The 26751-nt window shown below is 42.5% G+C and overlaps 1 protein-coding gene across 1 annotated transcript in view; it reads right to left on the minus strand.

Annotated features, from left to right (window-relative positions):
- SEMA3D (semaphorin 3D) overlaps positions 1 to 26751 on the minus strand; it is a 107391-nt gene that overhangs the window by 6797 nt on the left and 73843 nt on the right. The window contains exons 12-17 of the mRNA XM_026713118.2: positions 17334 to 17556; positions 11696 to 11784; positions 9483 to 9524; positions 8117 to 8274; positions 7490 to 7554; positions 5347 to 5486 (exon numbers count right to left, since the gene is read on the minus strand). Coding sequence (XP_026568903.1) covers positions 5347 to 5486; positions 7490 to 7554; positions 8117 to 8274; positions 9483 to 9524; positions 11696 to 11784; positions 17334 to 17556 — 717 coding nt within the window. The remainder of the gene's footprint in view (positions 1 to 5346; positions 5487 to 7489; positions 7555 to 8116; positions 8275 to 9482; positions 9525 to 11695; positions 11785 to 17333; positions 17557 to 26751) is intronic.

The following is a 26751-nucleotide window of genomic DNA, read 5'->3' on the forward strand; positions in this document are numbered from 1 at the left end:
ACTTTGAACAGAAGTTCAATACTCCTGATTTCCTTTGGTATTTTTGTTTGCCCATAAGTTTAGAATTTTTCTTCCTTTCTTTGCTGTCCTCAGGCCTCTGGAGTTTCATAAACAGCAGGCTTTTCATTCTTGCTACCAGCTCTTCAATCTTTCATTCAGATGCTTAATTTGTAACAGGTTTGGTGGAACTAGATATACTAAAAAAAACTTTGATTAAATTCCAAACAGGGGAAAAAAAACAAGGCACACAGACAAACTCTACAAAGTTGTAAATTAAACAAACATTGTGGCTGGTAGATCAGATTCAGGAATATCTAGGGCTGTGCAAACTTTTGAGGAGATGCAGCCTTAACAAAATCCACTGCTCTCACCCAAAACCATTAGTGAAGTAAAACAGAGGTAGGATGAGCACCTCCCACGGTTCCAACCATAGCAAGAGGCTTTGCCTATGCCAGGAAATCTCTGCCAGTCTTCTGGCTGGCCAAAAGAAGCAGATGTTCAAAGCCTCTTCCAGGGGCAGAAATTCCTGGGAAAGGCCTCGAGCAATCTAATCTTCAGTCAAACTGTGCTGCTGCTTCCGTCTTTAGGAGAGAATTGCATCACTTCTGTGGCATACAATGTTGCTCCTAAACAAAGCCAAACCACCTTGCGTTGGCCAAAAATAAAGAGAGAGAGAGAGAGAGCGCTGCAGGAGGACAATCACTTAAGAGTATCTATATTTCATAGAGTTGTCGACTATTTTGAAGTCTACATAATCTATGCCTAACGAACGCAGTGGTTTTGTTGATCTTGGCTCTACAAAGTGAAAATGTAAAGAATGTTTAGGCCTAAGTTCAGTCCTAGACATGAGCCAATGTGGTAGCATGGTTAGTGTTGGATGAAGATCGGGCCAACCTAGGTCAAGGCCACCCTTATCTATGGAAAACCACTGGGGAAACTCAACCCAAACACCTTAAGTTACCAGACGTATGACTGAAGGCAATCATTACGGAAATTATGGAGGTGAAGATGCCCATGCTTAAAATTAGAATCCTCCCCATGTAGCTGCAAGAGACATTATCTTGTACAAAACAGAAGATCTGAGGATGCAAGCCTTTGGGGTGGGGGTCACCATGCCTTCAGGAGAATCACCATGGAGAAGTGTCAGTTGGAACTGTGATGTACCCGCTTCCTACAAATTATAGAATCCTTGGGGAATCCTTGTCTCCACGGAGACAAGACAATGCATTAAATAACTCCCACCATTTCTGCTGAAACAGACTTTTAAACTGAAAAATGCCATACATTTTCAGTGAGACTTAATTATAGCTAACTGTGGGTGAAACAAGCTGCAGATCTCTCTCACTCATTCTTGCACAGAGGACTGAATCCTAACTAAAACTTGGTCCCACTGAAACCAATGGGAAAAAGTCGGCCAGGATCTGGCGCCTTCCATTCTGGCGATGGACTTCCATCAATAAATCAGCTCTAAAAAATCCATTTCCTGACCCCACCCCAATCCTCTGTTATGGGCACCATGATATTCTGATGTTCCATCTGTGTGTGGCCCTTCATTGATGGAGGATGACATTGTGTATTTTTGCCCTTGACAAATGTCCTGTGGTCTAAACTGGTGCTGACAGAAGTTGATAATCTCTTGACTTTAAATTCCACTGACGTCAATCAATCATCTTCTTTTTCTTCATCTTCATAGCAATGGCATGGGGAACCTTGTCCTTTTCTAAGCTTGGACTCATATTAATGACTGGCAATGAGAGCCATTCCTTCTCTCGCTGCAAATCAAAAAACTATTCAAGGGGATTGCATGTTAGGAAGGAAGTGTTAAGAGAGTATTAACAAAAAGACAGAAAGCAACACATTAAAAGTGAACTAAAGGCTGTGGCAACGTTGCTTGCCTTTGTGAATGGTTTATTTGGAAATGGCTTCTGTCGTTCTACTGCCAGAACATGGAACCTCTTTGATCCACCATGATTGGAAGAACTTCAGGATTTCATTTATTGTCTAACCATTTATGTTTTCACTTTTTGGACAAATCTGAGAATTAGAATGCAACAGTTATTATCTCTTACTTTTTTCGTTCTTCTCTGTTGAACGTTATACAGAAAGAAATCAGAGTATTAACTCCCTTCTCGTATCTATTTTGGGGTATAATGCTAAAAAGGTTATATTGTGTGGAAATGTCAAAACAGGATATACATGTTTCCCTTTTATTTTATTTTCTGAATTTCACAAACTGATGAAAAAATGAGCCAGAATGAAATTATATATAAATATTTGTCCTAAGTCAAAATAACCCAAACAACAGATAAATATTTCCTTTCCTAATGCTAATATAAATAGGTAACATTTATACAGCAACTTATGTAACTAAAACATTGTTGGTTTAGGACTCAAGAAAGCAAACTTTCCACGCCCAACCTCAAATCTCATGGGGGAACTACTGATAACCTCAGCCTATTTTAGCCATAGAGGGTGGGGGAAAAGCAGAAATAATACTTATGCGCACTTTGTGTTCCTTGGAGGAAAAGAGAAAAGAGAATCTCAGTAAGTAATAAAAAAAGAATGTAGCTTAGTATCATCATTCCCACATTTTAAATGAAATATAGAAAGATTTTGAAATGGAGAGTTGTTGACAGAAATGACACCTGAATAAGGGAGTTCTTAGTCCGTAGCCTGAGCTTCCAAACCATTAAGAGACTTCCTTATTTTTACATTATATCTTCTTATCACCATTAATTCATAAAACTGTCTAGGAAACCACGACTTAAATGTGGTTGGTGTCCAGGTTATTAAGTCAAGGTATCTTTTCCACATTCTGCACATTTATCCAAACAAAGAACTAAAGGGAGGAAAATATTGATATTTGTTTTTTAAGGAATCCTTTTTCTATTCATTATTTGTACAATCTGATTGCTAGTCTTCCTACACACCTTTTACCTGTGAGTCCAGCTATTTCTATGCTCTGAGTACATACTGATGATCATCTTGACTTGACTATGGAGATTCTCAGCCACCAGGTGGTCCCAAAGGTGCTTTTCAAAAGGCAGCTGGACTTTATTCTTTCCTTGACGACATTTTGCTTCTCATCCAAGAAGCTTCTTCAGTTCCGACTGAGTCTCAGTGACTCTCAGAAGGAGTGCTAACAACCAGATGACTGCAAGGAATATAAATCTTTCCATCTGCCACTATTCAGTCAGAAATGAAGAAGCTTCTTGGATGAGAAGCAAAATGTCTTCAAGGAAAAACCAAGAAAGTACTGTTGCCTTTTGGAACAAAAAGCACCCGTGGGACATATTGGTTGGGGTCTCTCATAAGTGCTTTTAATTGAGTTATTTTGTTCAAACTCTGTAGAAGTGTCCTTCATTTCCACCAAAACTCATCTGTTGACCAATTGTCATTATGTCTTCAACCACAGGGCTTGTTCCGCTCATGATGGTGATGAGGAGGAGGACAACTTATTACTGCTACAGAAGCCTAAGCCATGTGCAATTCTGACACGAGCAACGTTACCTCTGCAAGCGTCTAGCCTGCCTCTCTTTGTGGCAGGGAACCAATTCATGGGAGTGCAAATTACACGCTCTCCGTATTCTAAAATATTCGGTGACCCCCAAACATCATGGGATCCTAAATGATATTGTAACTCTGGGCTAAGAGAATTTTATCACTTTTACCATTTCCCTGTGGCATTTCACTCCTTCTTATTCTTGCGAGTTCCTTTTCTTGAATTTTGTCTATTTCTGAACTGTTTCCATAAGTTTTTTTCATCACCTCCGAAAGGCAGCTTTGAAGTTCAACAGAACAACAACTGACAGATATCAAATTGCACACAATGGAAACACCGTCTGACTCTCAGGAAACTTGATATTGGTTGGATGGAGGGGTGTAAGAAGACTTAACTGATTACTGAGGCAACCACCCGGAGGGGGAAAAAGTCATCAAAGTAAGAAAAAACAAGAAAAGACAAGTTGCCATTTTAGGTGCAGGGCCTGTTCGATTTCTGTGAAAGTACACATTTTATTTTATTAACAAATTTTATATGGCCGCCCATCTCACGGCAAGTGACTCTGGGCAGGATACAACAATCCAATAAAACAATAAATATAAAACAATGGTTTTACATTTATAGCGCACATGGCAGTTCGGTACAGCTGAATCTTGGGGGCAAATTGGACTTGGAGCTGTAGCTTAATGTAATTAAATTAAAGTAAGTCAATGAATGTAACTTAAACCACATCTAATATTTCTTAAAAGTGGCAAACGGCCTTTTCCAAGGACTGAGTCGAACTTGGTTCTCATGCTTACGTGCCTTTGTATTTCACTGCAGAAAGGGACCTTAGGATGACTAAATAATTGGGTGAGGGTCCCAGATAGCTCAGCCTGATTCCGGCTTCATGAGTGAATGACATAAGGAAGATACCCTAATTCCTTTTCCCTCCCCTCCTCCGTGACTCGAGTACAAGCAGGATAACATCCTTAAAACCAAGAGACAAAATTTTTCCTTGGCTTGAGCATCACTGAAATCAAAGTGAATTCTCACTGCAGGGAGATGCCCTACACACACACACACACATACACACACACTGACGAACCAAATGACATGGTGGAAGCAACTGACTCACCGGAGATCCTGTTCACTTCCCCGCCCAGCTCTACCTGGAAATGACCCTCCAAAGCCCGACCTTACGGGTGAAGGGGAGGAAAGAGCCTGCAGGGCCAAAGGGCGATGTGGAAGCCACCCTCTCCTTCCTCGGAGGAAAGCAGATTTTGCCCCCTGATGAGATGCACTGAGCCCTCGATTGCTGGAGGGAGGCACGGAAGGCCTGGGAAAAGGGCTCCGCCCTGGAATTCCAGGAACAACACGTCCCTTGCTTCTCATGGGATTCACCCAGAGTTACCCAAAAGTTCTGGGATCGAGGATTCTGGGAATAGGGGGCAAACGGAAAAGCTACACTCCCTACTCTTAGGAAGGATAGGGAAAAGTTCAAAAGAGACATAGAGAAAAGTTTAATACAATGAAAGGTGTTTGGCTGTGGCCAACGTATTTCTGACCAAACAAGCAACATCTATCTATTTCTATAATACAATATATTCATAGATCTATCTATCTATCTATCTATCTATCTATCTATCTATCTATCTATCTATCTATCTATCTATCTATCTATCTATCTATCTATCTATCAACTATCTATCCACCCATCCACCCACTCACCCATCCATCCATCCATCCATCCATCTCTATTTTGTGAGGTAAATCAGCTATGCTGAATCTAATACTGACAAATTCTATCAGCACCAATTTTTGGACCAGTGAACAGTTTTCTCTTGGGGGAAAGCCAGCCTCACCTCTTCTCGGTGCTCCTCTCCAGAACGCTGAATAAACCACCTGATGGAAGCTTGCTGTGATTTTGGGACACATTCCAGAAACGTTGAGTTAAATTCAATGCCGAAAATCAGCTTTTCGTCACTAGTTTCAAGACTAAGGCCTGAAAAGAAAACATGGGAGGGAGGATTAACCCTGTGCTGATTTCTTTAAGAATGGGGGAACGCGACTGATGTGGAGCAGACAGCAGAACAGGGACATAAGCTGTTAAGTAAAGCAAACGGTGTGGAATGGCACGCAAACATTCAAATTAAGGGAAGCCATTTCTAACAATGTCCTTCATCTATGACGGTCACTTCCTGTCGTCTCCTTCAAAGAAGAATTCAATCGATATTCTTTTGTTCAGAAATTGCTTTTAATGAGGCTTAAGACAAGGACGTCAAAGTCACTCATGCCCAAGTCTTTCTCCCTGGAGTAGTAACCTATGAACCAGAACCCAATTATTATTCCATTATTATAGTTTCCAGTTCATGGAATGCAATTCACCACGATGACCCCCATACAAAAATGAATACATTAACCCAAAACTATGAGAAAATTAAATGTTCTGAGAAAAAAGAACATTAGAGAGAGAGAAAACACGTGAATTTGTGGAAAGACCTTTTGGGTTATAGAATAACCTTTAATCGCTTGGATCTTCAGAGCACTCAAAAGTACTGGGATAATTCTGCTATTTACATTATTTTGGGAACAATTTGAAACAATGGACACAATGAACTGACACTTTTGTGGTGGGGGAAAAATAAACCGAAGTTGGGTGCAACAGGAAACTTTTAAAAAAAATCATCCTGTATTTTCCCCTAGCTCCTGGAGACAGGCTCACATGCTGGAAATTCAGTTCTTTCCCAGATTTATTTTGTGTCGTGTCCATCAGCCTACATCCTTGCCTTGTTACTAGACAAATGAAACCTGTTCCTTCCGGAAATTTTATTCTGACGTCTTCACTGGGACAGCTCTTCTCCCCACAGAACAAAAGCAGAGAAACTCGTGTTTCATTCATGCTGACCGCACTCAAGTCCTGCACATGGCTTTTCATTCGCATACACAACAGGATTAATATGAAAACAACTGTGTGGCAATTGAAACCCTGCATTAGATACTCATTTCTTTTAAGGGAAAAAATACTGTTTTGCTTCAGTGGTTTCACCCCCACCCCTCCTCTAAGAAAGGAAAATAAATATTCTGAACTGAACATTTTAAATTTTATGTTATGTTGTTACAGAAATCTCAGCCTAACCACAAGGCTGACTCTAGATAATGCCTATTGCCAGACCTGTTGCCAGGGAGCCAGTTAGTCTGGCAGGAGCATCAACAGGGACGTTTGTGGGAGACAGGGAGCTCTTGTTGAAAAGGAGATGGCTTAATTAGCAGGGAAGAATTAGAAGGAATCCCGGATTGCTGGCTAATTGGAACTAAAATTTCAGATTTCGGTCCAAGAGTTGCTGTGCAAAAATAAGTAAGAAAATGTAAGAAGTATATTTGAGGATTTTGCCTCAGGAAACTCCTCGTTTGGCTCCCTCATTGCAAGTCTTCCCACATTCTTGGAGACACAATATTTTTCCATGTGGGTTCCAGAAGGACTTTTTTTTCATCTCTTGATGGCTGTTGCTGATAGCTAAAGAGTAAGTTCCAATATTCAGAAAGAATAACGATGCATCAGCCACCTTTGGTTATGGAATATTGGCGCCAATTTGTACACTTAAGCTTATGCATCGGAGACAAATTCCTTGTGTGTCCGATCTCTCTTGGCCAATAAAGAACTTCTGTTCTGTTCTGTTCTGTTCTGTTCTGTTCTCTACTCTACTCTACTCTACTCTACTCTACTCTACCCTACCCTACCCTACCCTACCCTACTTTATCCTGAGCTACAAATATTCTCCTTTCTTCTACTCTATTCGATGGAATGGACAACCTCATTAGCTCATCACAGAATAACAAGAGCAAAGAATACAATTCTCAAGATCTAGAACAGACCAAGGCTTCCCTCTGAGACAGCAAGGAACACCTTGAATTTTTCAAACAAAACAGCCAAAAAAATGGCCATCACTTTTGGCTGGATTAAGGTTGCCAGCTTCTTTACTGAAATAAGAAGAACCCAATACTTACTGTCCTCAACATCCCAGCACTGGGTAATTGGGTCTCCGTATTTCACGTCTTGCCTCCTTGCACGCCTAGAAAATGAACAAATAAGTCGCTTATGAACGAGCCGTTGCTCAAATGGCAATTTTAGATGGAATTCTCGTGGTTGCCAAGGCTGGCGTGTACATTATATTTCATGGACTGAACCAAAGCAGAGAGATTCATTGACCGTGTATGTTGGGGACAGGAATAAGGTGAGAATAATGACCCTGAAAAAGATTATAAAGTGCTTGGTACTTTAAGAAGATCTTTCAACTTGTCCCCGTTCCAACTTTCTTGCCTCTTCAATCCCAGGACTACTTTCAAGCGAAGAAAGAGCTGCCAAGAGATCTTCTTATGAAACCTGAGATTACATCAAATAAGTGATCAAAAACTATCCTTTCTATATAACTGCTAAGATTTCAGACATATTTTATTCCAAGGCGAATAGGAAACTATGGATCCTGTAGAGAACCCAGTAGGGAAAATGATGGTAGACACCAATGGAGAAAGAGGGAAGGAGTTTCCCTTAGGATCCTCAGGAAATGTGGCTCATCATGACCCTGGTTCAAGGAACAAGCTACCATTGACAGCTCAGAAGGACAGATGCCTTACCTTTTGGAAGTCGGGGTGTATCTGGAGCAGGAATTTCCATCCCAAGCACAATAGGGGTCTCTGGCAAGGCAGCAATCAGCACAGGCCTTCCCATATGTGTGACATCTGTGTAAGGAAAGCTGAGCCAGCCCATCTCTGGAACCAATGTACAATTGTTGCTACAAATCAGACAAGGCAAACAAATGAGAAAAAACTTCACGTTGATTTATAGCATTAAAGTACTCCTTAAAAAATCTGCTATTGTCGAAATATGTCCACCGATATTACGGTTTATAGAGCAGGGAACAGAATCCATGAAATGGTCTCTTTCCACATAGTTAAGTCAATTTGCTTTAACTAGGTTCATTGGCTCACAATACACAAGATTTTCTGCAACCATTTTGTTATTAAGATAAGCAGAAAACCCTGGTATTTCTTTTTCAAAGACATTTCAAGTCTTTCTTTGGCTGCAGTTCACCTGTTTAACATCATAGTATCACTTCCAATTATTTAGATTTGGCCTCAAGTCTGCTTTGAAAATCCAGGGGCAATAACATAGTAAAAAATACAGCACTGGCAGAAATCTAAAGGAACTCTACACAAGAGGCACAAACTGATTAAATAGCAAACTCCAGATCATTTTATATTCTAGTTAATGAATCCGAGTTTCCAAAAACTAGGGGTGTCAAACTGGCGGTGTCATGTTGTTGTCACGTAACATATCATGACTTTTCCCCACTTCGCTAAACCGTGGTTTAGATTATCCAAACTTTTCACGGCTCTTTAAGTTTTGAAATTGAAGGTGTGTGGACTTCTACTCCCAGCATGCTGGCTGGGGAATTCTGGGATTTGAAGTCCATCCATCTTAAAGTGGCTAAAATTAACAAAGCCTGCTTTAGATATTGACAGCAGTTCCCTTTAACCTTGACAAATGACCAAGTCTAGAGAGATACAGACAATTGTTCCAGTTGAAGGTGGAACCCTAAATTTGCTTATGAAGCAGAAATCCTGCTGAGGCCACTCCGATTAACTTCTGAATGCACATGGTTGGATTTGCATAACACAATTACTGATAATGATGTATCAGTGTGACAAATAGGTTCTGAGTAAAAGCTGTCATCAAGGAAGAATCAAAGTAACATCTATGCAACATCTTCTTTATTGCTTCCCTCTTTTACTGTTTTTCTATTAATATGCAATGAACGTAGAGTGTTCATGTGGAATGTGGAAATGGATTTCAAACCAAAAAGGAGTAATTTTGACAGGAGGGACCGTAAAGGGTAAGATTAGGGGGAAAAACCCGAGCAAATATTAAATCATAAAATATTAAGACATGGGCTTTAAAAAAGCCACTTATCAAGGGCTAAAATTACTACTTGCAAATTACCTGCTTTGGAGACATTTCCATGGTCAGGATAGGTGACGGATGCTGCAAAGCAAATGAACAAATGACAGTGAAGACAGGATCAACATTGCTTGTATTTATCTGGAGGGAAAGATGTTATCAGGGAATGATATATTTCTCACATCACTCAAGAACACCAAGTTGATTCTAAGCCTTTTTGAGAAATCAATAATCTTCAGAGTCTAACTTAGAATATCAGGATGGAATTCCGGGCTTATGTAATCATGTAAACAAAGGTGATTTGATGGGAAAAACACCAGGTGCAGCTTTGAGTTTTTGAAGTTGCTTAACAGATAACGAATAACAGATAATCAGAGTTGGAAGGGACCTTGTAGGTTATCTAGTCCAACCCCCTGCCCAAGCGGGAGACCCTACCCCATTTCTGACAAATGGCAATCCAATCTCTTCTTGAAAGTCTCAAGTGATGAAGCTCCCACAACTTCCGAGGGCAACTTCTGTTACGTGGGTTGATTGTTCTCACTGTCAGAAAGTTTCTCCTTATTTCCAGGTTAAATCTCTCCTTGTTTAGTTTCCATCCATTATTCCTTGTCTGACCTACAGGTGCTTTAAAAAATAGCTTGACCCCTTCCTCCTCCCTGTGGCAGCCCCTCAAATATTGGAAGCCCTCTATCATGTCTCCCCTGGTCCTTCTCTTTACTAGACTAGCCAGGCCCAGTTCCTGTAACTGTTCTTCATACATTTTAGTCTCTGGTCCCCTAATCATCCTAGTTGCTCTTCTCTGCACTTTTTCTAGACTCTCAACATATTTTTTATAATGTGGTGAGCAAAACTGGATGCAGTACTCTAGGTGTGGTCTTACTAAGGCTTTATAGAGTGGTATTAGTACTTCCCTTGATCTTGATTGTATCCCTCTGTTAATACAACTTAGGATTGCATTGGCTTTTTTGGCGGCTGCTGCACAGGGCTGGCTCATATTTAGCTGGTTGTCCACTAGGACTCCAAGATCCCTTTCATAGTTATTGCTACTGAGCCTGGTTTCACCCAGTCTATATGTGCACTTTTGTTTTTTTCTTGCCTAAGTGTAGGACTTTACTTTTCTCTACGTTGAACTTCATTTTGTCAGATATGGATTTGAGTTTTCCATAACCAAGAATTCTTCCTGAGCGATTTCAGGAAGAGCTTATTAATTGCTTCCATTCGAATTGAACAATCTCTGGGTGGTCAAATATATATATTTTTTCTTGAAGCAAGCAATGTGGGCTACAATATTCCTTGAGTGAGGAAATTCATCTCCTCTGTCCATCATGTGTTCTTGAAAATACCTACATCAAATTAAGTAACCTCAGACGGGTTAATAAAAATACACAGAACCTACATTGATTTCTTTCCCTTTTATTTTTTTCTGTAAGAAAAAAGAAGAAATGAAGTACATAAAGTAGAAGAACATCTGCTGAGCTAATAGCTCTTTTTGGTATTAAATCTGATACTACAAATATGCAACAAATTGGTACATGCTTAATCATTCCAGATTACTTGGCAGCTGATTGGCAATTCCTGATTTTTTTCAACGTGATGTAGTTATAATTGGTGTCTGCGGCAGCCAAAAGATGATATAGGAAGGAGGCTTAAAGCAAGAATCATCACATCTACTTAGTATCATAAAAAAGCATACAGGGGGATTAATTTTGTTTCTTTTATGTCTTTTTCCTATGAAATGATTATTTTGCAATAATAGCTCATTGTATCTGAACACCCTGAAGGTCTTTAAGGAAGGCAACAAGTGATCTTGCCTGGAAGAAGACTTAATTCTGAGGGGTGGTGCCACGAATGCATGTGACAATATGTGAAAAATCTCATTACATCATTGCCATTGGCAGGGCAGCTGCTTAATTAGCAGCCTGGAGAAAATGAGGTGATTTGGAACAGGGACGCAGTACCCCAGCGAGTAAGTTTGCTAAGATGATCCGAATGGTTTTCCTACCCTTGAAATGACTGCAGACTTTGACTCCATCAGGATTGATCTCAAATTTCACTTTTCATGATTTTTCTCCCTCTTGGTACACAAAAAAGGCAAGACTATATTTATGTTGCTGTTACCGAAGTCTTTCCTCTGGCCCAGAATATAACTTAGCTGCCCAGAGTCATTGGATGGCAAATACATTTCACAATAAAATAAAAACAACCTGTTAATTTTTCCCCCTAGTGTAAAAGCTGGTTTGCTTTTGGAGATTTACCTTGAATACTTGTAGTTCTTCTAGGATCACCTCTTCCATGTCCCATTTTTCTTTGGTGATGCTCAAAACTTTCAGCACAGTTCCAGCATCTGAAATGGAAATGATTCAGCTGAAAAAAAGCCATCATGCTGTTTCCTCACTTGGGGAACTCTTCTTTTGTCAACACTTTCCTGTAAACAGAAGCCCTTTTATTTCCATTCTTCTCCCGGTACTGTTTAACTAAACCCGTATCATATAAATATCCTTTTTTACTCCTCCTCTGATCACTGGCTGCCGCTGTTTAATACCAAGGAGGGGAGATCTTACGAGGCCAGGGGTTAAATCGAACCTGTTGCTCCATACGGCCCAGCCTAGAGGGATGGATCCGTCAAGGGAAGAGAGGAAGAGCTTCATGCGAGTGAGAGATGGTTGGTCTTGGATTGAGAGGCAGGATTGTTTGGATTTGCTTTGTGAGCTACCTCGTAAGGCCAGGTGAGATAGGTGACCATATCAGTTATTTAAATAAATAAAATATAAAAGATTTTAGTCATGGCTGAACTCTGAATAAGTCACATCTCTGAGCCAGTCTCCAGGTGACCTCATGGACAATATAAAAATTGTTTGCTAGATAAATGATAGATAGATATAGAATTTGAATTTCATCTATCATCTATCTATCTATCTATCTATCTATCTATCTATCTATCTATCTATCTATCTATCTATCTATCTATCTATCATCTATCTACTATTGGTTATCAGTTGAATTAGCTCTCAGCAAATTAGGACTGCAGAAAAAACAATTACTACCCACCTGCCTTCAATTGAGGACCTGTATCCTGCACGAGTCAAAAAGAGGGCTGTGAAAATATCTACAGACCCCTCACATCCCGGACATAAACTGGTTCAACTCCTTCCCTCAAAATGACGCTATAGAGCCCTGCGCACCAGAGCAACTAGACACAAGGACAGTTTTTTCCCCGAAAGCCATCACTCTGCTAAACAAATAAATCCCTCAACGCTGTCCAACTATTTAATAAGTCTGCACTACTATTACTGATAATCTTCTCATCCCTCCCATCCCCTCCCACTTGTGGATGTCGGACTTTGTCGCTTGTATCCTTACGATTTATATGGACTGTTTCCTAATACGATTTGATTGTTGATTGTACCCTATGATTATCATTAAGTGTTGTACGTTATGATTCTTGATGAATGTATTTTATTTTTTCTTATGTACACTGAGAGCATTTGCACCAAAGTCAAATTCCTTATGTGTCCAATCACACTTGGCCAATAAAGAATTCTATTCTATTCTATTCTATTCTATTCTATTCTATTCTATTCTATTCTATTCTGTTCTGTTCTGTTCTGTTCTGTTCTGTTCTGTTCTGTTCTGTTCTGTTCTATTCTATTCTATTCTATTCTATTCTATTCTATTCTATTCTATTCATCTGATGTAACGGTGTGTGGAAAGGCTCTTAAGGAGGGAGGCGAAGAGATGCTGCCTAGGGAATGATCAGAGAAAAGGCTGAGGAGCCCACAGCTGCTTAACAGGCAAAGAAAGAAAATTAGGAAGGACCCGGCCTAACATATCAGACTATTAAAAGGGACAGTGGGAGACTTGTATTCTCAGACTGGCAAGATTCTGCTAATGTAGCCTGAGAAGAAAGTAGAATTAGATCATCTGGTGATGTTCCCTGTCTGGTTTCACTGCGAGAGCTGGCATTTTATTACCATCCTATTCTCCTACATATGGAAGAAATTAATAAATGATCACATATTCTCCCCTAAAATATTATATACAAAGTTGTGTACAAAGATGATTGCAAGCAAACGTTTCATGTGCCGCCTTCAGAGCTCATGCAGTTTTCCATCCCAGACGATGCCTTTGAGCATGGACGAAGCATTAGAAACTTTTCCCGATCATTAAAAAAACACATATTTCAGTCTGGTTCCCCTGCGCCTCACACGCCCTCCAGGTACGTCGTCAGTGGATTATGCAAATGAGCAACCAGCAACAATGCCAATTCCCCTGCAATCAATTGTGAATTATTTCCTATGTTTTCCCCTGGCCAGCATTGTGCGCGCGTGGAGCTTTTCATATGGCAGTGATTGAAGAAACAAAAGATCCTGAAATTAAATAACTGGAGACCAAAGTGGAAGGAAAGAAGCAACTTTGAACGGAGCGGCACTGCAGACGTTGCTTCAAGCTTCTCCTTTGATTGAACTGACTGCCCCGTATGCTAATTTCACTAAATTTAAACCTCATGATGAAGGCAATTATACCGTTAGTATTAATCTTCGTTAAGAGAAGGATGATTGAGAGATAAATAGTTTCCAGTAAACTGACCGCATTCAATTTCCTACTTTGGTCAAATTCCTTCCAATGTGTAACATTTCGTGCAGTATCACTCAATCTGAAGGAAGGGAAGATGACTCTTGTATGAATACCCCAAATCATGAAGGTTGAAAAAATAAGCTGAGTCTGATCTATTCACCACATTTTTGAGGGGAAGGGGGTGTTTGGTTACTTACAGTCTGAGGAGGACTGAATAGCAGCTCTTAAAACATGGCATTCTGGGAGAAATGTGGAAAGACTGGCTATCTCAGGTCCCAAATGTACATTGCACATGTCGCTCTGAAATCAAGCTCAATTCCTGACGCTACATGGTGTAGGGCCATTGCAAAAGACCACTGTATTTTGAGGGGCGTAGCGACATCTCTTGACTTCCAGAAGTGCAGAGTTCATTCTGAGTTAGGATAAGGTTTGACTTGCTTGTCCCAGAGGTTCTTTTTCAAGAGGCAACTGGACTTTCTGGTTTTTCTTTGAAGACCTTTCACTCCTCATCCAAGAAGCTTCTTCAGCTCTTGAACTGAGCTTCTTCAGAGCTGAAGAAGCTTCTCAGATGAGAAGTGAAACATCTTCAAAGAAAAACAAAGAAACCCCAGTTGCCTCTTGAAAAAAAAGCACCTTTGGGACAACCAGGACCTGGAGGACAGAGAATCGCCACAGATGTTTAACTTGCTTGTTTTTCACTCTTGTTTGACACATGAAGAAAAGGGGGAGGGGAATCTTCACGCAGTTGTAGGAGGCCCTTAAGATCATTTAGATTGACACCCTCTTATCTGTATGTTTCCCAGGGTCTCGTTTACATCTCAGGATCCTGTGAATTTGCATGAGAAATAGACGCACCTTCTAGCCACCATCAGGTCTTGGGACCATGGAAACAAGGCATAAGGTTTTGCTTCCAAGATTTGCTAAGACCCTGGCGTTGCCCTTTGAGCTGAGAGCTTCGACCGAGACCTGTGATTTGGCCTTTTGGGGGTCTCTCCACTGTTATTCCACTGGGCCTTCCTGGATTAAGACACCTGATCACCTCACATCGTGCTTTTGTGCTTCTGTTTAAATCTGTCTGCTAAAATTAATAATGTGTTATTAACAAGTAATATGTTAATATGGAAGAGCTCTGCCATTGCCTTCTTCTGAGATGCCTTTCAGACTTTCCAGTCCTGGAATTTCCTTAAGGAAAAGCATCCCAAGTGCTAACCACCTCTCCACCTGGATAGCTTTCTCTGAAATTAACCCTGATTAGCTGCACGCTGTCATTAGAGCGAATGCAATCAGCCTTCCTAAAAGCTGGAGAGAGAGAGAAAAAACAAAGCCCTTGACATTCCGGATTGGAGCACAGCTACGACTCCACTGAACTGCCTGGTTCCCAAATTACAAAATCTACCTGGATTTTCCAAGTTCTCAAATGAGTCCGGCCACCCAGACTGACCTCCGATTTTCTACTTTTGGGTCCCCCGAAGGAGGTTTCCTTTCTCACCAGGCAGCCGAGGGACGTGAGCATTTCTCCTGCGCTTGATGAATGCCAGGGAAAACTTCTAAGAGCCCACAGAGTTGGACGCTGGAGCCAGGAGGGGCTCCCACCCATCGGCCATTGGTCAGAGATACCACCACTTGGACTCCTGCCCAGACCAGGGGGTGGCCGGACGTGTCTCCAGTCATATGAGTCTCTCATCTCCCGCCTCCCACTTCTTCCCTTCCAATAGCTCAGCTCTGATTGTCTGACAACATTTACAAAATGTTCCCAGATTGGAAGAGATATTCATAAGCGCTCCCCTGTCATTTGCAATTGGGGGATAAACATTCAAGGGTATCTACTACTTCTTGGAAAAAACATATTTTTTTTGTTCCCATTGAGAATCTTGAAATGGGTGAGAAATAAGTATCCAGTTCCAGGTACTGATTAGCTTTTGGGAAAATAAGCTTTTCTAAATATTATACGGTTTGAATCGCTAGATAACTTACAATCAATCTTCAGAACCTCTCTGACTTCTGTGCTTGTTTCTAATGTTTTTGTTTATTTATTAAGTTCTTCTGTTTGGAGGCTTTTATTCATCTGACAAAGAATTCAGAGTCAAATTTTCATGACAATTTGGTGGGTGAGATTAGGCTAAAAATAGGGTCTGGGTATTCGCTTTGCAAGCTTATTAATTGAGAGCTTGTTTCAGCTTTCTTTCAAAACCAGCCACAAAAAACAGGCCGTTCAGCCTTTCATGCTATTATGTTTAATTGCTGAGAAAAAAAAAAAAACAACTGCCATTAGGTTGATTTAGTAGGGAGCAACTTTCTACTTTCTTAACATGTCAAAAGAATCTTGTTTTTTCATAGTCTAGATGAGTCTTCCCTGCTAAAATTCTGGACTGCCACCTACTGACTACTTAAAACCTGCAGGCATCTACTAGAATGAAGAGCAAAGCTGAATAACTGGAGCCAATTTAAATAGGCCGGGTGCAAAAATAATGCTCAGCCATAAATATCTTTAACTTTAGTTTCAGATCAGATATGAGAAAGTCTTGGTATTTCTCATTGAGCAATTCTCTTCCACTGGAAAAACCAGGATATCAATTTTAGTTTTCACAATTTTTCTCCATACCCCAAATATTTTTTTCTATCTCTGATGAATGTTATTGGTCTGAATGTCCCTATTAAAAATTGTATGCAAGTTTGCCGAAATCCTGTAAGATACTTTGCATTCCAGGTGAATAGTAGTATAGAAAATACAACGTTGGTAAACTAGGAGCTGCTTTATGGGAGTCTTCCATTATATTGCGGGGGGGGATGAAACTAGCTAGACCAGCGTGTCACTTTGCAAGTTAAAAACCAGAGGACTCTTAAATCTTTGCGCAGTATGGAAATGCAACCTTTTGCAGTGTTTCCAAGAGCCTTTCGGAAGCTGAGAAGCTAAAATAAATAAATAAGCAAAGAGCAGCTACCTTTAGAAATTGAATGCGGCAACTGCCCTGCTCTAGTTATCGTATCATTTGTCATTAAGAGATCTATCGTTAGGGTAGGTTGAAGCGGTGACACCGAAATATAATTTTATCACATTTTATCTATATCTTAAATTATTGTATTTTATTCCAATTTCATTTTAAATTGCTTTTATCAATTTTCGGTCGTAGTTTGTTCCTGGAACCCTGCACTTTGGTATGGCCCAGGGGCTCACCCCTCCCCCCCTCCCCCCTCCCTCCCTCCTTGTGTTCCAGGGCCCTGTCCATCCCAAGCAACCCTTGGGGGGAGGCGGGAGAGAGACCCTGCCTTTTGGTGGTTTGGAGGCCCCTCGGGTGGGTCTCTCGGTCAGAGGCTCACCTGTCCCGAGAAACAGGACGTCGTACTGTCCATCTTCAGCCGCGACTCGGTCCACCACGACCTGGGTCAGCCGGTGGTCCACGTTGACCTGGGTGAAGACCGGAGCCCGGCCCACCGGCTGGACCGCCCTGTGCATCAGGGGGTGGCGCTTGATGAAGCTGATGACGTCATCAGGGAAGTCCCGGGTGGTCTTGACCGTGGGGTCGTAGGTCCGGCTCGGACACTGGCGGAGGCGGGAGAGAAGAGGCAGCTGCGTTTAGCGCAGGGAGGTCGGCCGCAAGGAGCAAAGAGAAGAGCTCTGGATATACGGCCATCCATGCTGGTCCACTCCAGGGTGACAAGTAGTCCTCCAACTTACAGCAGTTCATTTAGCAACCATTCAACATTACCCCAACACACCAAAAGTGACCTGTGATCCTTTTCCACACTTACTGCAGCCTCCTCCCGTGATCAAAATTCAGACACTAGGCAACTGATTTGTATTTATGACGGTCACAGTTTTCCTCTGATTTTGCGACCTTCTGACGAGAAAATTCAACAGGGAGGTGGATTCACTTAACAACCATGTTACTGACTTAACAACCACAGTGATTCACTTAACAACAGTGGCAAGAAATGTCGTAAAATGGAAGGGGGGAAATCACTTAACAAGTGTTTTGCTTAACAACAGAAATCTGGGGCTGAGTTGGGGTTGTAAGTGGAGGATTACTTGTATTATGGCCGCCCTATCCTTGTGCCCCCCACATTCTCAGGGCCCCCCTTTCCTTCCAAAGTCCCAATTCCAGGGGTGGAGAGAGAGAGAGAGAAGAGAGAGGAAAGGAGGAGGAGGAGGCCTAGAGAGCAGAACAGGCTACCAGGGGAGCTGGATCACTGGAGCGGATCTGCAGTTCAACACCTCCATGGCCGATTGTATTCGGTCCTGTTCCCCAGTCATTTCAGGGTGCGTTTGCCTTGCTTCTGAACACACCCTGTCTGTTCACACAACCTGCATCTGGCGTGCCCATCTCCCAAAGGCTTCGAGGACGCACACAGAACAGAAAAGTTTAACTGGTGTCAACTGGGAATCTGTCCCGGCGGTGAGAAAAATTTTTTTATCATCTAAATCTGAAAAGTTAAATGACTTTCCTTGCTGCTGGTTTATGCAACATATTACAACCGTCCCTCACATGTGAAAATGCCCGGCTCTTGGCGGTGCTGGAGGATATTCTTGCCTTTGTCTTTTGAAAAGACACCGCATTTTACTGTCTGATACTGTCAGGGAAAGAAGCTCCTGTTCTTGAATCCCTCAGCACCAGAGGGATAAACAACCAGGCGGATTCACCCAGACTCCGTTTCCTGCGAGGTCTCCGCCTTAGCCAGGGACTCATTCAAGGAGCTGCTCTGGCACTGCCAGCAGCAAACCTCTCGTTTCATGTCGCTGAAATCTAAGCCGAGGGTCCAGCCAATCTGAATTTCCTCTGATGTCTCCCTTAACTATTTTTCATCAGTTAGTCAATATCGCCCTCTTCTGGCTAAAAAGCACCTGGCTGAATCCTGAGGAACTGTATTCAAAAAGATTTATATGCGTAATCAGTCCGTTCATGTCTCAAAGGCCTTGCAGATGCTTTCGTTACAGTAGCCTCCAATCTGGCTGCTGCCTTGGAAAATAATACGGTACCTGAACATCTATAGACAGATTGTCTTAAGTCCTGATATTTACATTTCTAACATTAGCCTGTAACAGAGGCCTTGCAGAGAAGGTGTGATCAAACTTATAATAATAATACTATAATAACTATCCATGCTCCAGAAATAAGCAATATTAACCTTTCAAAATGGATTGACGAAATATTGGTCTCCCTGGGCCTTATTCCTATTCCGGATCAAGTTCTCCATATACCAGGTGCTATCTGGGTCCCCATTTTCCTAACCTTGGGAGGAGGGAAGGCTGAGTCAACCTTGAGCCAGTCAGGATTGAACTGCTGGCTGTGGGCAGTGAGTTAGCCTGCAATGCTGCATTCTAACCACTGCACCATCACAGCTCTGAATTAACCCAATAGTTTTGTTGTGCTATTTGGAGAGTGTGCAGGTGTGCCAAGTGGGAGGGATGAAAATGTTAACATTGCCCTGGTTTTCAGAATCCTACTACAACACTCCAGCCAGAAACTCTACACCAGTGAGATGAGGAGGACCATGACTTTAAGGCAGCATTTCTTGGCAGCTTTAAGATGGGTGGACTTCAACTCCCAGAATTCCCCAGCCAAGTCCACCCATCTTTCAAGCAGCCTGAAACATCAGCTGGTAGACTTGCTTATTTATCTGTGACCCTAATGGATCCTCCATTATCTTCTCTTAAATGGATAATGCCCAAGGCTCACAGGATTACATACAAGAAACCTCTTACATGAAGCAGATGGACAATTTGTACAAAGTTGGAGTTGATGGATTCAGTTTTGACACAGATCTTTCAAGCAAGTCCAAGCTGCCATCCTCGGGGCCAAATACACCATGTGGCAGGTCCATTATGATGTAATACAGGCAGAATTGGTGGTTTCAGGACGTGCTTGAGCGATTTGGCATCGCTTAGAGAACATGATGCATGTTGAAACTATCCAAAAAACCTGGACTGAATCTTCTGAGTTGTTTGTGTCCATTTTTTAACAAACACCCCCAATTGTTGCCTAATGGTACTTAGGTAATTTTATGGCAGAGTGCCACTTGCTTAAGTACAGGCAACTGATGGGAACTTTGGGAAGTCAGGAACATTTTTTTCGATAGGGATTGGAAAATCAGATTAACAGATGCAACAACTGTCTTAATACAGTTTCTCAACCTCATTGGTCTGGACTTTAGTGGGCTGGAGAATTCTGGGAGTTGAAGTCCAGATGTCTTAAAGTTGCAGAGGTTGAGAGAACAGTTTGGCCCAAGATAGATAGATAGATAGATAGATAGATAGATAGATAGATAGATAGAGATATGATAGTGCTATATAGATATAGTTGGGTATATCAATAGCACTTAGACATATACTGCTTTATAGTGTTTTACAGCCCTCTCTAAGAGGTTTACAGAGTCAGCCTTTTGCCCCCAACAATTTGGGCCCTCATTTTTCTCCACCTCGGAAGGATGGAAGGCTGAGTCAACCTGTGTTGTGGTTAGCCGGCAGCAGGTGTGGATGGCTGAGGAGAGTGAGAACTCAGGTGAGGGCCCAGGACCATCAGGGAGTGGACTGCTGCCTTCAGAGATTGTGGGGGCTGGCAGCAGTAATGAGGAGGTTCCCGAGGAGCCTGTGCCAAGTGCATGTGTGTGCAGGGTTGCTCACAGGAAAGAGCAGCTGCAGCAGCACGGGTGACGCGGGAGTAAGGCTGCAAGGTAATGGCCCCTCCCTCAGGAGGATAAAAGCCAGCTGTGAAATGAACGTACTTTGCAGAAGGCAAAAACATTTTGAAACTCAGCCTCATGGACATTACAGTATCTCAAGTTGGTATTTAAAGGCTCTTGTGTTGTGAAATATTTCTTATCTGTGATTCTTAGCAGTCTTGTACAGTTTTGGTGAGGTTTGTGCTTATCAAAGTTCATTAGTTTGCAGCAGCCTTTTAACCAGGGATTCGTAAGACTCATTAAAAGGTTTCTGTTCCCTTTGATTATTGTTTGTTTTATTGGAAAAGGATTTGGGTCAGAACAACCTGGAGCCTGGTGAGATTCGAACTATATATACACCCAACTTTAAAACCCAAGGAAAAACTAAGCAGCCCTCCCTTTCTTATTAGTTTTCTCTGTTTATGGAGAGAGAGAGAGAGACAATTCTGTGCAAAGAGGCCATTATGTTTTCCAGATCCAGAATTCACAGGTTAGCTGCTGAAAGTACATCAAGCAATCCTCACATGAAGTGAACCTGGTCCTGTCCATATCCTGGTAGGATTAATGGTCTTTCCCATGAGCGTTCAGGTGCCTTCTGAACACCGTTTGTAAGGGGAGCCACATCTCCTTCACACTTCTCTAACATGTTCAGTAGGTCAGTCATCTCGACATGTGGCTCCAGGTTGGAAAGCCAGAGAATTTTTGGTTAATCTTCCCATTTTGATTTTGCTTGAGCTTCCATTTAGGTCCTGACCTAGAAATACCCAGCAACGTCCAGTGCTATTAGTTTGAAATTGAAACCTCTGCAAACAAGCCTTTACGTCTCCCTTCCATGCTCAGAAACCAGGAAGCTCTACTTGGGATAACAAATACCCAGAAATCATAGAAGACAGTAAGGAGAACTGTGTGCATTTTATAGACATTTAACGGTCCTTGAAACAAGGACCTCTGCGCAAGCGCTGCTCCTTGTCATTATGCATTACCTTGTGGTAAGATGGGCACCAACTGAATTGGATAAATAAATAAAAAGAAATGCATTGCCGAAAGCAATTTGGTTTCTTTAACAAAGCAGAACAAAAGTTAAGAATTCGGTAGAGCAGAATGTTTAACCTCAGAGTGGACACAGCTGAGCCAATTGCAGAAGAGCTGTGAAATAAAATAAACAGCTCAAGAACCTTAATTAAGGTAAGCACTTGGGGGTTTGGAAGGGAAGCTACATTTTAGAAGGCTCTGGACTTTTCACACCCAAGGAGGCGTGTATATATACTCACTAGAGGCAGGGAAAAATTTCTGAGAGGTTCCCTTCTTCTCCTGTCCTGCCTGGAGGAAGAACTAAAGCTTTAAAACCAGGAGAAGAAAACCCGCATTCTTGCTTTTCCTAATAATCAGTGGTAGTTGGAAATTTCCCTTCCCAATTCTACAAGGATAATGCAGAGAATGATTTCCTGAATTCTTACATGTTGACCTATCCTTCAGCGACCAATCAAAAGATAATCGGCACCGTCTCTGCATGGAATGCCCAGCCTCAACCGTCTTTAGACCAGGATATAATTGCAGATGGAAACAATCTTTTTTGCCAAATGTTTCAAAGGCTCACTCAAAACCGTCCATGGAATATGGATGTTCTTTATCTTTGCTCATGAAATCTCTCAGCTCTCTGTTCTCCAAGAAGCAGCTGTTCAATAATTCCCCTCCACCCACAGGGAACAGGTAGTTCGGCCAGTTCAAACATCTCTCTGAATTACTGACTGTATATCCAGGGATTGTGGGAGGTTAAGCAGCACCAGTGAAAATAGCCCATCCTGACGTACTCTGAACCCTGTTAAAATCCAGCAGGATGTTCTGGCCAAGGCTTCCCGAGACACTAACAAACCCATGTTAGTCCCATAAACCTTTTATTTGACTTCAATGGCTGTGACTTATAGTCATTCACAGCCCATAATGAGTCTCAAACAGTTTGTAAATAATCCCACAGAAGTCTGCCCAAGTCCTTTGGGATAAGTCTGATAAGCACACACCTTTATCTTCCTTGAAATGCTGCCAACGACTAAATGTCCAGTTAGTTATACAAGGCCAAACAGAGCACAAAGTCAACACAGAGCTTCAGAATGAAGTTGCTTCCTGCAAAGGCTCATGTCCCTTTGCTCCTCCTTTATGTCTTATGGGAGGGGCAGATCATTTCCAAGCCTGATTCCTGAGTCGTCCCTTTTGTCTTAACTGTTCTTGCCTTTTGGCAGCTCTGTGCAAGCGTGCACTGGGAACAGGCTCCCCCTGCTCCTCTGCCTCAGCGCTGTCATATTCTGGAGGTTCCGGAGTGAGCACACCACTCCCAGGTGGCCCGGGCCCCATCTCTGTATCAGGTGCAGGACCCTGATCCGAGTCCTCCCCAGATTCCCGGACTGGCCCATGTTCCTCCCCACTGTCCGACTCTACTGCCAGCTCTGTAGGCCCCTGGCAGACCACAATACAGGAATGTGAATTTGCCAAACCTCTGATGGGTTTTTATGCACATCACCCACTGACTGCTAATAATTCAGGGAAGAAGGGGGAGAGGTTGCTGCCATCGTGATTCCCCTCATCTTGTCAATACCAATAACCTTAAGAGGCCTAACGAAAGTCCCAATGGTTAGAGAGAGCTACATCGACTCTGGAATTTCATTCCCGCCAGAGTATGGAGTCCCCAAATCCCAAATCCTGCACCAGAGGGGGAAGGTCTGGAATACATCTGGAGCCCAAAACAAGTCAGCAGGACACTCCTGAGCTGGCAAAGCATGAAACTTTCATGCCAAGGTCATTGAACCCAGTTTCCGTCAGGGTAACCAGTGTACCGAGTGACAAGTTTCAGAGCCTTTGGGCTGCCTTAGACAGAGCCAGAATATGTGGGGGGGGGGAGGCTCACTTAAATATCAGCTACAGGTGGCTTAAGCCCTTATCAGCACACGGGGGACAGGATGCTGGCAGCGCCAGAAGAACTGAGGCAGGAGAAGAGGTTCCCAGGCCCTGTTTGTAACCCAGCTAGTTGCAAGAGGAGGCTGATGGTCAGAGGATGATCGGAGGGTTTTAAACCATGATTTGTTTTAAATGCCCAGTTGTGCAAAAGCATTTAAATTAGAAGAACTCACCCATAATATGGCCTCTTAGGCACCAGAGAGAACCAGTTTGGTCTGGCCAGGGGTGGCCTTCAAAAATTTTAGCAACGGGTTCTCTGCCCAATAGCTGGGTGGGCGTGGCTTAGTCAGCCTCCTGCATGATGGTGGGTGGGGGTGATTTTGCCCTCCCCGGGCTCCAGAGGCTTTCCCTGAGCCTCCGGGAGGGTGAAAGTGGCCTCCGCAGGCTCCAGGGGCTCTCTGGAAGCTGGGAACAGGCCCATTTCTGGCCTTCCTGAACTTCCGGGAGGCCCGTTTTTCGCCCTCCCTGAGGCTCCGTGCGTGCCCTGCAACTACCTGCATCCCAAACGGGCCACACGGGGACTCCTGGGAGGCGAGGGCAGCGCCAGATAGGAGTGGGATTTGGGGGTTCTCTGAATTGCACAGAATCTTAGCTAGGGGCTCTCCCGAACCTCTGCGAACCCCCAGCAGCCCAGCCCTGGGTCTAGAGGTGAAAGCACATGGCTAGAAAGAGGGAGACCGTGAGTTCTAGTCCTGCCTTCGCCATGAAAGCCAGCTGGGTGACTTTGGGCCACTCCAGTGGCAGATTAAGGCTCCCTGGTGCCCTCAGAAGTGACACATCTTGGTGTCCCTCCCTCCCGTGCACACATTGTACAAACGAAGCCTCATTCCCAACTTTGTGGTGCCCCCCCCCCTTGGGCCGGGTGCCCCCCTTGGGCTTGGCGCCCTATGCATGAGCTTCGTCCACTTAATGGCTGATACACCACTGGGCCAGTCCCTCTCTCTCAGCCCAACTCACCTCACAGGGTTGTTGTTGTGGGGAAAAGAGGAGCAGGAAGGTGCATCGGATAGGTTGGCCACCTTGAATTATTTGTAAATAATAAAGGCAAAATAGAACTTAACCTATAAATTAATAAAGTGCAAAACAGATCAATATGGCTTGTTGAAAAAAAAATGTGATTGATAAAACTTCCTTTAGGATTCCATGCATGTCAATCATCACCCCAAATCAAGGAGGGGGCCTTCCTTGGCGAGATGGCAGCCTGATTCCCTTTTGGCACCCAGGCAAAGCTTTCATCATGTCGTTGTGATACGCAACCCCTGTGCATAAGCTCCTGGGTAGAAGCTTTACAAGCAGGAAGAGACTCGTACCTGAACAAGGCACCCTACTCCAGCACTGTCCTGTCATGCAACAACACACAACAGAGGATCTAGCAAAGCACAACAGGAAGAGGGAGAGCGTCTAAAAATCCTCCCAAATGTTTTCCTCAGTCTTCCACAGAAATAGTTGCTGAATCCTCTGGCATCTTGGCTGTAATCTGAGTTCCATGTTGGAGCCCAAAACAAAAGAAGCTTCCAAATCCTAGCCGGGGAGTACACCTATTGTTCGGGATTATTGGAAGGCTTTCGTTTATTCTGCATGGTGCATTCAGATAAACAATGAAAAAGTAATTTTAATACCTAAAACAGCAAAGGCCTTTACCAAAAATCTCATGCAGAAAACCTCAAGGTACGGAATGACCCCAAAATGTCATCCAATTTTGCCATGAAATAAAATATATTACACTGTTTCCTTAAAAACAAACCCACCACTCTTCAATATTTAAAAGCCATTTTCCCCTCCAAAGAAACCCAGGCAGGGTTTGTTTGAATTTTTACAGACTTCATGCCTACAAATTACATTTAATTCCTTCAATTTGCTAATGGACATTTGTTGATTTCTTTTTGGCACTCAACCGAGAAATATGAAACGGTGGATTTTTCTCAAGCAAGATGCCAGTTCAGTCTGCAAAGCATTTTCTCTGAGGTGGGTTCCGACTCATATCTTATCTGCCGCACATACTTCTGAGTAACGCTTTATGCCTCCAGTGGCTAGCCAGACAACCACAAGTAGGTGTGGAAAAGACCCCTCCTTTACTATTTGGTTCTCGGAGGAATTTCAGTTCTAATGTAGGAATTTCTATTGATATATTATTAATAGCCACTGCAGACATTCCCTATCATCACATTTTGACACAGTAAATTCCATAACTAAATTACAAATTGTGTTGTACATCTCTATGGGCAATGACTTTCATGAAATGGGACTTGGGTCTAGTTTGAGAGAGATGCTCTTCTGGACATCAGCAGTGAACTCATCAGAAGTAACTCAATAAGTAAACCACTTGTTTCTTTATGAAGCAGCCTCGCAATTTCGGTCTATTGTAGTTGTTAGAAATTCTGTTTATATAAAGCACCACACACAGCAAACAAACAGTACTCTCACCATGTGCTTTACTGCTCAACTATTGTGCTGTAACAAGAAACAGGAAACTTTACTCAGAACAAGAGCACAGAGTATATACCATAGATCCAAACTTGTAAATAATGCCATCTATTGGCTGAATACTATCATAGCTGTTGCATAGAAATAAATTCCAACAATGAATTCCAACAACAGTCAATGAATTCTGGGCACCTCCACAGACTGAAACAGCTGGTAGGTAAGGCTGAAGTTTTGGTAGGACACATTGAAGTATAGTATTTGCCATTCAATTCCCAGTGACTCTGGATCATTAAACATTAAACAAAACCAGAACACTACAGAAAACGCTAAAGTGAGACAAGAGAGTCTGACACCAGAGGAGAAAAGAAAGGAAGAAAAGGGCCAAAGCCTGACCAAAGGGCAGGCCTTCAAGGCCCTTGGGAATCCTTCTGGGTTTGGATTTCAGAGGGACCCTCATATTTCAGAGGGCATAAAATAGCAGGCAGACTCTGGGAATTCCTGATTTATTCTGTTGATTTTAAGTAACCAGTGTTTGTCCAAGAGGACCAATACCTCCTATGGAAAAAGCTGGTGGGATTTTCTCTGAAAGTTTTTAAAATGCAAGCAGATAAACAAGTATTAAATACTGCTGCTGGCTGGAGAAGTCTGGGAGTTGAAGTCTGAACTTCCAGAAATCTTAAAGTAGCCAAGTTGGAAAAAACACCAT

The sequence above is a fragment of the Pseudonaja textilis genome, chromosome 5 (genome assembly GCF_049901715.1).
Source record: "Pseudonaja textilis isolate UNSWEBS1 chromosome 5, rPseTex1.2, whole genome shotgun sequence".
NCBI classification, from domain to species: Eukaryota; Metazoa; Chordata; class Lepidosauria; order Squamata; family Elapidae; genus Pseudonaja; species Pseudonaja textilis.